Below are 15,027 nucleotides of genomic sequence, written 5' to 3' on the forward strand. Positions count from 1 at the left end.
TAGAATGAAGAAACAGTGTTAGATTTTTAATAATATCTCAACATTGATTAACTCTTTATCAAATCCAACGGTACGTATGGAAAGGTGAATAAATTTAGAAGTTATCTTTGATGAAAACATTCCATGTTTTTTCAAACCCTTTCAAAAAAGAGAGGTAAAGTGCGGGATGTGCTTAGTAGGACGGAAATTAGATCAAAAACCCTATTACATGTAATTTTTGTCAAGAATCTTAGGAAGAATATAATATCGATAATAATTCCAAAAGCATTCAATATATGTAATTTAAAAAATCTTTGCATACATTCAAGCTAGTTTAAAGGTTTAAGATACAGTCAAGATTTCTATAGTACACGAATACACGTAGCATTTGGGATAAGAGCTAATTGGGGACAAACGCTTATTGTAGGGTAATTTGAGGAGATAACTTCCTGGTGTCTCTGAAAAGTTATTAAACAGAAAATTTGCTACCTTTTGGGAACATTTAGCATCCGGAAAGTCACAAGTATGATCCTCCGGAAGAATCGGAAAATCCGTAAAAGTGGTCAATTCATGAAACTAATCCTAGAGCTTCGCGGTTTTTTCGAAACCGCTCATAGACGTCTTATCAGAATAAATTTGGAGTTGTGACCTGAATATGGATCCAAAGGACCACGGGATTGTCCACTGGAACATCCGGAACATCCGGAACATCCGTAAAAGTGGTCAATTCATGAATCTGATTCCAGAGCTCAGAAGATTTTTCGAAATCACTCCTAGACATCTTATCAGAATGAATTCGAAGTTTTGATTGGAATATGGACACTGGAGACCACGGTATGGTCCACCGGAAGATCCGGAACATCCGTAAAAGTGGTCAATTCATGAATCTGATCCTAGAGCTCAGCAGATTTTTCGAAATCACTCCTAGACATCTTATCAGAATAAACTACAAAGTTCTAGAACCTAGCTAGGATCGGTTTCATGAATTGACCACTTTTACGGGTGTTCCGGATCTTTTAATGAACCATCCCGTAGTCCCCAGTTTCCAATTTCTGGTCACAACTCCGAATTCATATTGATAAAACGTCCATGCCACCCATGGAAAAAACGAAAAAACCGTGGAGCTCTAGGATCAGTTTCATGAATTTACGGATGTTCCGGATCTTCCAGTGGGCCATCCCTTATTCTCCAGAGTACATATTCTAGTCACAACTCCAAATTCATTCTGATAAAACGTCTTTGAGTGGTTTAGAAAAAAAATACCGCGGAGCTTTAGGATCAATTTCATAAAATGACCACTTTCACGGATGTTCCGGATCTTCCACAGGACCAGTCTTGTGACTTACCGGGAACTGACTATTCCCAAAAAGTGACCAACTATCTGCTTAACAACTTCTCCAAGGACACCAGGAAGTTATCTCTTCAAATTGCCGTACAATCAGTCTTTAGTCCCAATTAGCTCAAATCCCATATGCTACGTGTATTCGCTAATGCCGGATCGACCGTACTATAGGAATCCAGTCACAACCGTACTATAGGAATCCGGCAAGAACAAATTCGTGATATAGGAATCTTGACTGTAGTTGCATGGAATTTCTGGCGAGGTCCCTAAAGGAAATTGTGAACAATATTTCCAAAAAGTTCGGAGTTTCGGAGCGTTTCAGGAAATTCTATAGAAATTTCAAATTCTAAGCGGGTTCTCATGAGAATTACAAAGAGAATTCCAAGAAAGTTCCAAGAGATTCTTCTAACGTCATTTTGAGAAGAATTTGAAAGGAATTATCAGGAAATTATCCATACAATTTTTAGGCAAAATCCATGGAAATTTTGGAAGAATACTTTCAAAATTCTTAAGTGCATACAGATTTCTGAGGAATATTTTAAGAGAATTTAAAGAAAAACTGTGGGAGAATTATAAAGAATAAGAAAATAAATGTAGAGTGAATTTACGGAATATTCGTAATTCGAATCTGTTATGGAGCAACTTTCTATGAAATACCGGAGAGAATTCCTGAACCGGAAATCCTGAAAATAACACTAAGGGTCACGATTCAAATTTATTTATTTATTTATTTCGTCAAGCAAAGTTAGGAACCCTCCGGACAAATCACGAATAATCTAACGTGTATTAAAGTGACTATATCACAAAAACAAAATCTTTGGTCAGAAATGGCAAAATATCACCCTAATAAAGCTTTTAAAAAATCTATGAACATATTTTGAAATTATCCTAAGGAAATTTCCAAAGGTATCCTTATTTAAGTTCCAAATAAATACTCTAGTTAATTCAGGCATTGAATGTTTCACAGCACCCGTACACATAATTTCAAGTCCAAAATCAGGAGTTTTGTCAATATTCTGAAATTCTGGTAAAAAATTGAACATCCTGTGACATTAAAAATGTTCATGATTATAAAATTAACAAAAAATGATCATTGTCAACGAAAGATTGCAGAAACTAACAAAAAATCACAATGATCAGGAATTGGTTAGGATTTTCACTGGAATCATTTATGAACAACTTTCCAAAACTCAGGGACACCAACTTTTTTGTTTTACATTTCAGACTTCATTTTTGGTATTTCATACTAAGGAAATTTTCGGTTTCCGGTTGGTTCCCGAATTTCTTGGTTCAGTGGCACCTTGTAATTTTATAAACATTTTGAAGATAACGGACTTGTATGATTACGGATTTGAATAAAAATCAAAATATTAGTGATTCCTTCAACACCAACTGTTTTTAATAAATCTTTGATGTGAAACATTTAGGGAAGAGCGCTACTTCGTCGTAATCGCCCATTTCCGTTCTATCGATCAGAAAAGATCAATAATATCAATGATTTCACCATGCACAAATTAATAATAGGTTTGTTCTGATGCGTTAGCTCATTAGCTACAACATAAACCCTGTTAGAGCGCATTGTATGAATATTTACGCTCATTGTTCTCAACACAACATAAGCGCTCCAAGCGAATCCCCTTTTTCTACGTTTGTCCGTAGGACGAAGAAAATCTAATGGCGTTTCAATGCGTTAGGACGGAATTGAAACTCGTAGAACGAATTTAGAATCAAGAAGCAGTATTCGATTTTAAACAATATCTCAACAATTTGTGACTCTTTATCAAATCCAACTGGTACGTATGGAAAAGTGAATAAATTTAGAAGTCATCTTTGACAGAAATAACCCATTTTTTGTTTAAACTCGTTCAGGAAAGAGAGGTAAAGCGCGGGTTGTGCTTAGTAGGACGGAAATTAGATCAAAAACCCTATTGGTCATAAAAAAGTGACTTTAGTGACTAAATTTTAAGAAATAGTGACTTTAGTTGGCTTTTGGGTGCAAAAAGGGACTTTTTAGTGACTGACTTGAAAATAGTGACCTAGCCACTAAAAAGTGACATGCTACCAGCACTGCCATTTCGATTTGTTTTGTTTGGTAAACTTATCCAAGGGAAGATGTTCTTTTGGTTGACAGGCAGTTAAGTTTGAAATTTTCTCACTGCCTGGCGTAAGTATAGCTTCCGGGAATAAGCATGTCTTATTCAGACACTGCATGCACGTCAGACACTGTTGGAGCTCCTAATAAAAAATAACTACAAGGACAGGCCTATGCGGTTATACCTAGTGGTGACGTAGGACTACGTGGTCTTATATAATAAATGTTATTTGTTAACTGCAGATTATGTTTTGTGTAGGAATAGGAATTTGAGCGGGGTTCTCTCTGTCTTTAGTATGACTATGATTACCCTGAAAAGATCCTTTTTGATATGCATTTTAGTTGGGACATGTTCAGAAATTTAACTCTTTTGGAAAATCTTGGCGGGCCTGAAAAGGGCCGATGGTAGTACAGGCTTAAGCCTTTGGAAGATGGTGATAACGTGTAGGCAGCTGGATCAGCAAATCGGACCGTACAATCCCATATTATTCGGTTCAATGATTTGGCACTCGCAAGAGTCTCGGCCCATCTGCTGCTGGACAGGGGTTGAACTGGTGTCTGCGACAGGTTGGAAGGCTGCAGAATATCAGTGTCTACCCAGCTTAAGCTCCTCCCCTTTTTAGTTTTTATCTCCTTTTAACTCCTTCTCTCAACAAGTTTTTCGGCGAATTTATGATCCTATTTCACGTCATGGTTCTTCTCTGTTCAGATAAATTAGTACTTTTATTTATTTTCTCTACTGCCCTAAATCAAACGAGTAGAAATAAGAAGGGATGTCGATTATTCGCTCAAATAATTGAAAATTCGATAAATATTAAATCGAATAGCTGGAAAAAAACCTTTACGATTAATCGTTAATCGAATAATTGGACTTTTAGGCATCCCTTAGAAAATAGTGCAATTTCATGGTTTTGATGGTCCTTCGAAAATGTCGAACATCAGAATTGCAACCAGCAAGTGTAACCTAAGAACCAAAAGCGAGGCGTTGCTAGTTTTCATTGCTATGACGACGACTGAATTAAGAGGCTTAGAAGCAGAGGAGTGAAAGTCATTTCTCTACATCGATTTCCTCTTTTGATGACCATGGCTTCACTAACCTGTTTCGCACTATTTCTGCTATACTCTTCTATCATCCATTATAGCAAACGTATCAATGAATCTGTTTACCGTCGACTGATTAACGAAACAGAAAGTCGATGAAGAGAATCGATCAACATCACTTGCACCCCTGCTTCCAAGTTTGGTTACAAGATTACTCTGGAGAGCATTTTGTGTGGTTTTTGGGGTGTGTTAGTTATTTCAACGTGTTTGGACAATGCTTGACATGTACCACTTTTTCAATAGTTTCATGTTGAAAATCAACAGTCGGAATAATTGCATCGATCCGTAGAAGTATTTCTGATCGATTGGTGATAAAATTATTCTAATTGGTCCAGGGGCAGCTAAGTTATTAACATCCAAAATCTTTCATAATTTCGTTACATGTTCCATTTTTGTTTTCACAAAGTGTACCCCCATATGTAAATCACAGACGTATGTAGTCCTACGTCAAAAAAAAAACATACCCGAACGATAACCAAAATGATTGAACTACTCCACAAATGGTTTAGATGATATCCTGAACACGTCGTTCAGGAATAACCATACCAATTTTATTAGGGGCCACTCCGTGATGATGGACACACGCGTTATTAGATTGCAATTCAACTAGGTCTATTAAAACCATGGAATTGCTCATAAAGTGCGGAGCATTTTTTTTTCCACGAAAACGCATAGGGCCACCCTGGCCAGTGAACCGGGAATTTTAAAAGTAACTGGGAAAACCGGGAATAAACCCGGCAATCCAAAGAGAAAACCGGATAAAAACAAATAAACCTTACCACACGAGCACATTTTATGCCAGAATTTTAGAATATACCAGGAATACTGAGTTGAAATACAAGATAATTATGAGGGGTACTACAGCAAGCGTCTTCAATGGGGTTTTCCAAGGAAAACATAAAGAGAATTATGAGGTAAATTGAGCGGAGTCATGTGAGAATTATTAGGAATTCTAAAAGATCTTTCGAATGAATTCTTGAAGTGCTTGGAAAAAAAAATTGTAAGGGAGCGTAAAAGAGAATCCGAAGATTATTCTAGAGGAAGTGTGGACAAGAAACTTGAGGGATTTCTTGAGACAGTTTGATACAAAGCCTGTAAAGAGCGCTAATGGAATTATCAAGGTAGTTCAGACTGATATTTTTTTACAAGAATTTAAATTTTAAATATTCTGATCCCTCTATTTTGAAACCTGGCTACGCCGTGCTCCATACCATCCTCATTTCCACCGTTCAACGAATAACGTCATAATGTTTCTTCAGTGACCTAATTATCCTCTCTGTCTGGAATATTTTCCCAAAGAGTAAGTACGCACTACCTTGTGTGATTCTGTGGAGGTGCCGGGTTGTTCGTTCATCAAAAGTGTTGTGCAAATGCGAGAGGAAAATGAATCAAAATGCGCATTTATTGTACACTAATGAAGATGGCACAACTTTAACACTTTCTTTATGATTTCTATGGTTCTTTGTTCGTTGAAGCCCATACAAATTTTACCCAACCTCATACCTAAAACAACGAACGAACAGTATGACGTCAAATGCGTTCGAACGTACACACAGACAGAACGGGGCGTTCTCGGAAAATGCTATGCTCTTGATCCCGTGCTAGAATTAATTAAAAACTTTGTTTTGCCAAAGAACAATTTGCATGAATAAATCATCGCTCTTTTCTTTCTTGTTTCACGAGTTTTAGATTTGGGTACATATGAGGCCAGCAGCCAAGAGCTTGTCGGTAGTGTATGATGTCGGAAAGTATAAATCCTCCGTTTCCCGACATATGTCGGTTCGGCTGTTATGCAAACATGCATAGGTACTCGCAGCGAATCCTCAAAATACAACGGCAGTAGTAAAACAAAAGGTCTGGAGAACCGGTTTTGGGTAAACTTTTGGTAAAATAACTTGGGGTATTTAGTTGGTGGAAAATTATGGAGGCCTTCTTTGGAACTCGGAACTGTTTCAGAGGAAGGTCATGTTTTGATAAGACCCGCTTTTAAACGGTGCTCGGTTTAGGCTTGATAGCGAACGATGTTCGGGATTTGAAATTTATGTTTGGCTGTCAGTGTTTTCTGTAAGTTCAGTTGGATTAGATTTAATGCTCTTAGAACCAAAGAATATGTGACGGCTGTTACATGGATCTAAGCTCAAAAGTGTTTTAGACCTATCATTCATTAGGCTTGGTGTCGCTGAACGACCAAGAATTCCACCAAATTAATTAATAATTTGTTCAAACGTTGACAGAGCAATAGAACGCAATCAAATAAGTTTAAGCTTCAACAGGTTCGTTCGTATAATTATTCTGAAGTTCGAGTTTATCAACGAAAAGGATCATCCTTCCGACTTGTGGGCGATAGATATCGTATTTCAAAAATAACCCCTTTCATCAGTAATCTATAGAAGAAAGCAGTACAACAGACGATGAAAGGATTTCGTTCTGTACCTATCCAATTTATTCGATTACAGCGTTAGCATCAAGTGCTGTTGTATACAATTATTTCCACTTTCAAAGTCATCAGTCAAGCTTTTCTTCCACCTCTTGCATGGGAACCGATTCTGTGCTAAGATTTCGGTAATAGCATTTATCAAAGAGCTTTCCAAATCAAATTACTATCGTCCTCGTCGTCGTCGTCGTCGTCGGGCTCAAAATGAGAACGGTAAGTTTTCCTAGCTACCTACTTCTTGTCATGTCCGATGGTGCTACTTTGTGTCGATTTGATTGAGCGTTACCAAGTGCTAGTTGGATACTTTAGTAGTTGACGTTGTATTTTAAGTGGCCCAAATGAAATATCACTATAATGACTGAAAGAGTGCAGCGAAAACGCGAAAGGACATTTGCTATTTTCAACTTCCCGTTGCTCGTAAGAGCATATTTGCAAACATGGTGGGTTGCTATTTGCATACCACTTTAAATTTCTATTTCGCATTTTCTTGCCTGACAAGTAGTGTCCTCCCTTTTCGAGTAATGGAATGTTGCAGAAACATTTCCATTTGTGCTGCGTTGCATCTCACCTTGTCGAGAATATCCGTGTAACTTCAAGCACCCAAGTAAATGGTAGCCCGAGCAAAGTCCGACTTCAAAATGATAGCAAATCTAAATAAAATTTTGATGTCAACATAAAATTGATACCAACAACTGAAAATGTTGTTGCAGTTTTGTTTTTTTATGCCTTGGCGGAATCAAAATAAATACTCGTTTAGTTATCAACAAGAAAAATGTTCATCAAATTTAGTAACTGATAACAGCATTATTTGATGTCACAGGAAGATTTTTTTTTCGCTTTCAACTTTGATATTTTAACTGTTAAAACGACCAAAACGACAGCAACATGAGTAATCATTCTTAGCCACATCACAACATCAAATTCCGGTTTCCATTTGATCTCAGACTTTACTCGGGGAGTGCTTCCGCGTTCGATGGAAGTAAAAAGCTCTTACCGCCCTCCTGTCAACTAGTCTTGTGCAGTGGAGTCGTTTTACTTGTTGTGCGGTGCTTTTAGCCTTGCGATTCCTGTGTTGAATATGCAAACAAATTAAGCTGAGTGAATTTCTTTCGCTAAAATTGTAAGACAAATATTTACACACTACATTTGCTGCTGCCAACGTTACTACACTCTGGTTTTCTGGTTCTTTGGCCGAACTTGGCGCGTGCTAATGCGAGCAAATTTACTGACATCGTAATGAATTTCAAATACAAATAATAACTAAAAATCTTATCTCCCCCGTGGCCAAGAGTTGGATTCGCCGGTTTTATTATTGCGTACATAATGCTTATTGTAATTACTAAATTTTGCTATTTTTGTTTACATATCTCTTTCAGATTGGAACCGAGTTGGTGATCATGAACGCGTTCACCGGCAACTGTCCGTGTCGTCCGATAGCAAACTCTTAGACGAAGATATTAGGGAAGAAACACGTGTGATAATGCGACCTAAGAAGCCGCCCCGGCCCAAGTCCGAAGTGTTCCTAAATAAACACGATCCGCACCCCCGGAGGAAACGGTTTAGTGCATTTGGGGTAAGCTCTTGGTATTGATTACATGAAATCATATTTTAGTCGGCAAGCCTAATTTGCGCTAACATCTGCTGACGACTGCAGGGTGGCACCTCTACAAGAGAAAAAAAAACCGCCGAGTATTATTCACAGCACCTTACGCACGTAGACATCGGCCACGCTTTGTGGTCGAAGACGACTACAGAAATATCAACGCCTTATGAAAAGCGTATTTCGATTTCGTTTACATGCTACGGGAATTCAGGGACTACGCAATTCGCAAAACATTTTAACTGGAACTTTGCACCGTTCAAAACATATTTTGCAATCTAATGCCATGTTCAGGCTAGGTAGTTGTAACGCGTTATAAGTCTTACCAGTTCTTGTATCACGAAAATCACGTTATAACTCCCTAGTCTGAACATGGCATAAGGAAGTGCCATAAAATCATATAATCTTTTTCGCTTAAAGCATAGCAATTTGGGCTCTGGAAAATTTACCAATTCATAAACTCCAAAGTATATAAATCTCATCACACGCCCACCCCCGTGGAGAATTCAACTTTCATCTATTCAAAACCCCCACGACTTTCTCTCGTTCTCGTGCTCTTCATCATATATTGATGATACAACATTATACTATTCATTCCTCCAGAGAACGCTCCACCAGAAAAGCCCTTCATATGCAGCTCAGCGCTTCCTGAAACGAGAAATTAATGCTCCGGGACTGAGACCGTGATCCTAGCTACAGTAGCAACAGCAACAGCACATTCATATGCTCATATAGTGGGAAGCAATTTGAGTTTTCTCGCTCTCGGTTGTGACGTGACCTAATTCCCGGCATAAAGTTGTCCATCTGAATCTAGAGCTGAAAAGCGGAAACTCACTAGTCCGATGTGACGGCAAGATGCATTTTTGTTTGGCGCGGCTACCGTGCTGCGTCGATTTACGGACAGCAGCGATTTTAGGACGGGGCACGTACAACGGCAATGTTTCGGAATCCGGTGCATACTGCTGTTTATCAAAACGGACGAAAAAATAATCAACCACGTAGAAGCGGGAGCTATTTCAACGTCCAAAAGGATCTTCGTCGATGCCAAAAGAAAAACTCGGCAAAGGAACGACGAAGCAAAAGCTGTCACTTTCCATCGTTGGTGGCGGTCGTGCCCTGCGATGCATAGCGAAACCGGGGCGACAGGAAATGAATTCGTTGTTTCCGGTGGTTCTCCTCGTAGGGGTATCTTTTAAGCAAAAAGGCCGGAGAGAATTTGCGGATGATGAACTGAACTGCATCGTTGTGCTTTCGATGCTGTGAAAAACAGCCGGAAAAATGTAATTGAAGGGTTTAATTAACAGCTGTCTGGTTTTTAGGACTATTGTGGTTACGTCTGAATTATACCAGCAGTGACAATTTTCGGGAAAATATTTTATTTTCCCGAAAGAAAATATTCAGAAAATCCCGAGCAACCTGATTCTCAATAGGACTAGTAAGACCCAAACTGAAATTATGAGAACTCCCGAATTGCTTAGCAAGGGTTTTTCAAAAATTTTGTTAGTTTCCAAAAGGGTTTGGAACTCGGGTGTTTCGAAATTATAAACATTATTTTCAAAAGTTTTGTTCCTCAGGGCAGAGAATCGCTTTTTAATTTGTTTTTGTAAATCCCGCCAGATAACTTTCATGGCAGCGTGTTCTTTGATATTGTCGCCTACGGACATTTTTAAGACGGATCAAGAGCTGAAGGTCGCCGTCTATTATAATCGAATCGAATTTAACCTCGCATTTTGGTACTGAGGCAGCTCTTGCTTCAACTATAGAAGTAGTCAGAGATTCAAGAGCATAATTAATTTCATCTTTGGTTTGCAAAGGAATGTTTGGATCGAAGTTATATTCCATAAATGTTCGATATTGCTCCCAATCAGCTCTATGGTAATTGAAAGTAGAACTGTTGGGATTACAAATTATTTCTTGGGATATTTCAAAAGTTACTGGAAGGTGATCAGAATCGAAGTCAGCATGGGTAACCAATTGGCTACAAAGTTGACATGAATCAGTTAAGACCAAATCAATAGTTGAGGGATTTCTTACAGAAGAAAAGCAGTTGGGTTGGTTGTTGGTTGTTGAATAGTGTAATAACCTGCAGAACAATCATCAAACAGAATATTACCATTGGAATTGCTTTGAGCATTATTCCATGAGCGGTGTTTTGCATTAAAATCACCAATAATGAAGAATTTAGACCTTTGACGGGTAAGTTTCTGAAGGTCACCCTTGAGAAAATTCTTTTGCTGGCCTACGCATTGGAATGGCAAATAGGCAGCTATAAACGTAAGTTGTCCAAATTTTGTTTCAACAGAAACTCCCAAAGTTTCAAAAACTTTGGTTTCAAATGAAGAAAGAATTTTATGTTTGATTCGTCTATGAACAATGATGGCAATGCCACCACAGGGTCCATCAAGACGATCATTTCTATAAATGAAATTATTTGTTAGATTTAGGCATATCAGTGTAATCAATGTCAATTAATGATTTGTGTAAAAATTTCATTTTAGGAGCAGTAATGCTTCCTAAGTCAAAATTGTCAAAATTTCCGTTAGAATTACATTGGCTAGTAATTTGATTTCTACCCGCTGCAATAGCAGCATAGGCAGCTCGATTTACTCGCTGAACATTATTAGCAGCCAGGGGAGTAGGTATAGATGAAAAAATTAAAGCAGGTTGATATACGTCCTGAAGTGTTCCCACTTCACTCGAACATGGAGCATAAGGCTAGCTTTTTCCAAGGCCTTAAGGTGGTTTAGTTCACTAGACTTGATGTGAACTAAATAAAAATCATTAGAAATCCCGTTGCGCGAATCGCCAGGACGGGATTTCATTTTCATTTTGATTACTTGGAGTGACACCTTTTATCTGATCCAGGGATTCACCACTGGGCAGCCCTTTCATGACAACCTTGAACACACGTTCAGTTTTGGTGTCGTAAGTAAAAAAAATTGTGCTGCTTCTCAGTAAGATACTCGAGAAGACATTTAAATCCGTCCAAGGTTTCAGCCAATACACGGCATTGACCCCGACGTCCAATTTGTAGTGGAAACTCAACTTTCACGAAGTTCAAAAATTCCATGCGAAGAGCATGGAAGTCGGAAGTGGTTATCATAATAGAGGGAATCTTTTCCTTCTTGGCATTAAGTCGGGAAAGTTTACTGGAATTTTTCCTGGATGATGGATCATTCCCATCATCCGTGAGCAAATCAAATTGATTGCTCAAATTAATTTTATCAGAAGGGGGATCAAGAGTTTGCCCTTTTCTTTTGCGCTTAGGCGCCATGGCGGCAGTAAATTTTTATCCAAATCGACTTCCAAGCAGATTACTATAACAATCTGAAGGATCGAAGAGGAATTTTCCAAATCGATATCCAAGAAGGATTACCTCGGGTCCAAACAAGGATCAAAGAGGAATACGAGTTGAACAAGGTAGAAATTTTACAGATTGAGCACTGAAAAGTGCTGTTTAAATTTGTTGTAGCTTTAGGTAGTAGTAACACATCTTTCAGCAAAAAGCAAATAGATCCGCACGGCAAGAGAGCACGATGCGGACTGACAGTAGAAATCATTTGTCCGTTATTGAATTTAATGTATTCCTATGGGTATGCACGTTTGGAAAGTATCATCACAAAGATTCTGCACTCGATCTAGAGATTTTGGGCGGGAAGCGTTGTTTTTAATTATCTATAGAGTTAATTCGTAGAAATACGGAGCGAAAGATCATCATGACCAACTTAATCCAAAAACCACCTACCTCAATCTAATCATTATCCCTGCATGTGGCTAGTCAGCCATTATCCCTCCTTTACTATCGGCCTTGGATTGTCTTGCGCTCTTACTGCCCCACCCTGCGCTGCAAAATGAAATGCCAGTGGAACGACGCAGTTCGTGACGAATTCAAATCTCATCTCCGGACATGTGTTGCAGTGCCTTACAAAAAATATACTCGCCGTTGCCGTTGGAGTAATGATCGGAATTTTCTATTGAATTTTCATTAGAACTCTCTTCATAAAACTCTCCTCTAAACTTATTTGGAATATTCATTAGAATTATATCTGGAGTTGACCTCACAATGGTCAAGGAATTCTCAGAACTTCCTGAAGGTTCTACTCAGAACTCTCCTTGAAAATCACCTGGAACTCATCTCACAATTATTTTGGAGTTCTTCCCACAATTATCTTGAAAGTTCTACCAACACTCCTTTAAAGTTCTTTCTAGAACTATGTTGGGGGTTTTCCCAGAAATTTCTTTGAATTTTTTTTACATAATAGATTAAACAATAATAGATAAAAGTTTTTCCGAAAACTCCAATTAAGTTTTAAAAATTATCTCTCCGTGGGGAGCCAATATTAAGTATGCCATAAGTGACTCAGACAGTAGTCCGCAAATCTGTTCTCTATTTCAAGCGCAAAATCCAATTTCAAATCGTGTGGTTTTGCCCTGCATTTACCCTTTTCCTCCTTCTGACAAAAAACAGTCTCGTCCTTCCTTTCGTCGTAATCGTAACCATCATGGTGTGTCGCACGAATGAATGAACGAATGTGAGCAGTTCCACGCCAAATGACGCATCGGAAAAACTAGCCCTTCTCCGATTTGCATAATCGTGTGATATGAGCAATCATTCACAATTTTGCCAAAATTAGGCCATTTTGGATCTTGTATTTTTTTTTTTCAAAATGACGTCTTTGTCATTTTTCAATAAATTGTAGCATGAAAACTTCACTTCTACACCGTTTGAAAAATTGATGTCGTTTCTGCAAGATATAGAGCATATCAAATTAAAGCTAGATTTGGCGTAAATTTACGCAATATTTCGTGTAAATTTAAGCGCAATATCGCATGAATTAGCATTAGTATATGCAAGCTTCTAAACGATTTCGTTGTTTATGCCAAGTATAGCTCAAAATTAAACGAAGGGAGATTTTACGCGATAGTAAAAAATCAGATTTTTTTCTTCTGTGTAATCGAAATGTCGCCTCAGACAAAAATGTAGGGAAAAATAAAGTCTTTGAGTAAACGTCCAAAAAATATTTAAAAGAAACTCAAATATCTAAATAAAGGTATCTTAAATTTTATTATTTAAAAATGAAATAAAACTATGGCCACCTGAAAATTGATCAAATCGTAGAACAAGAACTTTTTGCTTTTTTATGAAATTTCTACACAGGAAACAATATTTAAGGCATTCCAAATCGTGTTCTGTGCAAGGTTACATAAAAAGGCTTGCTAACAACAAGTTTAAAAATATTTCCGAAAGTTAATGCTGTACAATTTTTGTCAATTTTCTTGTGTCCATGGTTTAGAATTTTCCAAAAGTTTGCTTTTTGCATGAGCTTTTTTTTATAAAAAAAAAACTTTAAAACTATTTTTTGAGATATTTGAGTCTTATCTCTTTTTTTGGAATTTTTACTCAAAATAACAAAACAAAATTACTGTGTATATTTTTTGTTTCAAACGTCTTTTTGATCAGAAGTGACGTTTTCGTGCTACAATTTATTGAAAAATGTAAAATACGCCATTGTGGGGGAAAAATACAAGATCCAAAATGGCCGAATTTTTGCAAAAATGTGAATGATTGTCCATAACAAACAATTATGCAAAGTTTAATGTAAGTCGTAGATGGTTGAGTAATTTTTATTAAATTTGTTTTGAAATTCGGCATGGAACTGCCCATGTGTGAATTGTAAATACTGTTGAGTGCTAATACAAAGCGAGGTGGAAAATCTAATTAATCCTACTGGTCTCCGGTGCTGCTAAATTCCGCCGGTGCGTGGCGTAGATTGATTGGCATTTGGTTCACCCGATCAGCATTTTGCGGCGACGTTTAATTTACTGTCGATTGTGCCTCGATTCACCGGATACGGATGCAAGTAAAGGTACGGATTACTAGTAGGGAAAGTTCTGGCGCTTGGAATAATTGAAATGATTCAAAATGCTCTCCAGGGAACATGTTCGTCTGGTGAGCAGTATTAAAAGGCAAAGCAGATCGGAAGCACGATTGAACACTCCGTACAGATAGATTCAACGTTTATAGCCTCTTTCTGAGGGGAAAAAAATACCGTAGTAGGATGCATAGTAGAGGCGAGGAATCCCCTCCGTTATGATGGTTTTTCATAGTTCAGGGAAATCAATTTTCCGGTTTCTAACAATGGTAATGAAAACCTTGTTCACAAAGCTCGTAAATTTCCTTCTCTTTGGTAAATGCAAAATAATAGGGAGGAACAGAAGAGATGAATTGTTGAGGAAAAGACAAAATTTGCGTTTAAAGAAAATCATTTATACTCATGTTGACAACAACCCCTCCGTATATCAACGATAATCAGTGAAAATCTTCCAGATGAACCCCGTTTTTCATAATCCTTACTCAAGACAATCATCATTCCCTCGTTCATTCGTGGAACAATTTGGCTTCTCCAAGAAATTACCTTCACACTAACGCAGGCAATAATGGCGTCAATTTAACTTTTTTCTCATCTTGAACATGTCAG

At 37.8% G+C, this 15,027-nt stretch overlaps 1 protein-coding gene across 1 annotated transcript in view; it reads left to right on the forward strand.

The window, feature by feature from the left end:
- The window catches only part of Eip63E (cyclin dependent kinase Eip63E), a 503,378-nt gene that overhangs the window by 404,023 nt on the left and 84,328 nt on the right, over nucleotides 1-15,027 (forward strand). The window contains exon 5 of the mRNA XM_065218552.1: nucleotides 8,325-8,521. Coding sequence (XP_065074624.1) covers nucleotides 8,325-8,521 — 197 coding nt within the window. The remainder of the gene's footprint in view (nucleotides 1-8,324; nucleotides 8,522-15,027) is intronic.

This window comes from Ochlerotatus camptorhynchus, unplaced genomic scaffold, assembly GCF_037179485.1.
Source record: "Ochlerotatus camptorhynchus isolate MF236.1 unplaced genomic scaffold, CSIRO-AGI_Acam_v1.1 ptg000089l, whole genome shotgun sequence".
NCBI lineage: Eukaryota > Metazoa > Arthropoda > Insecta > Diptera > Culicidae > Ochlerotatus > Ochlerotatus camptorhynchus.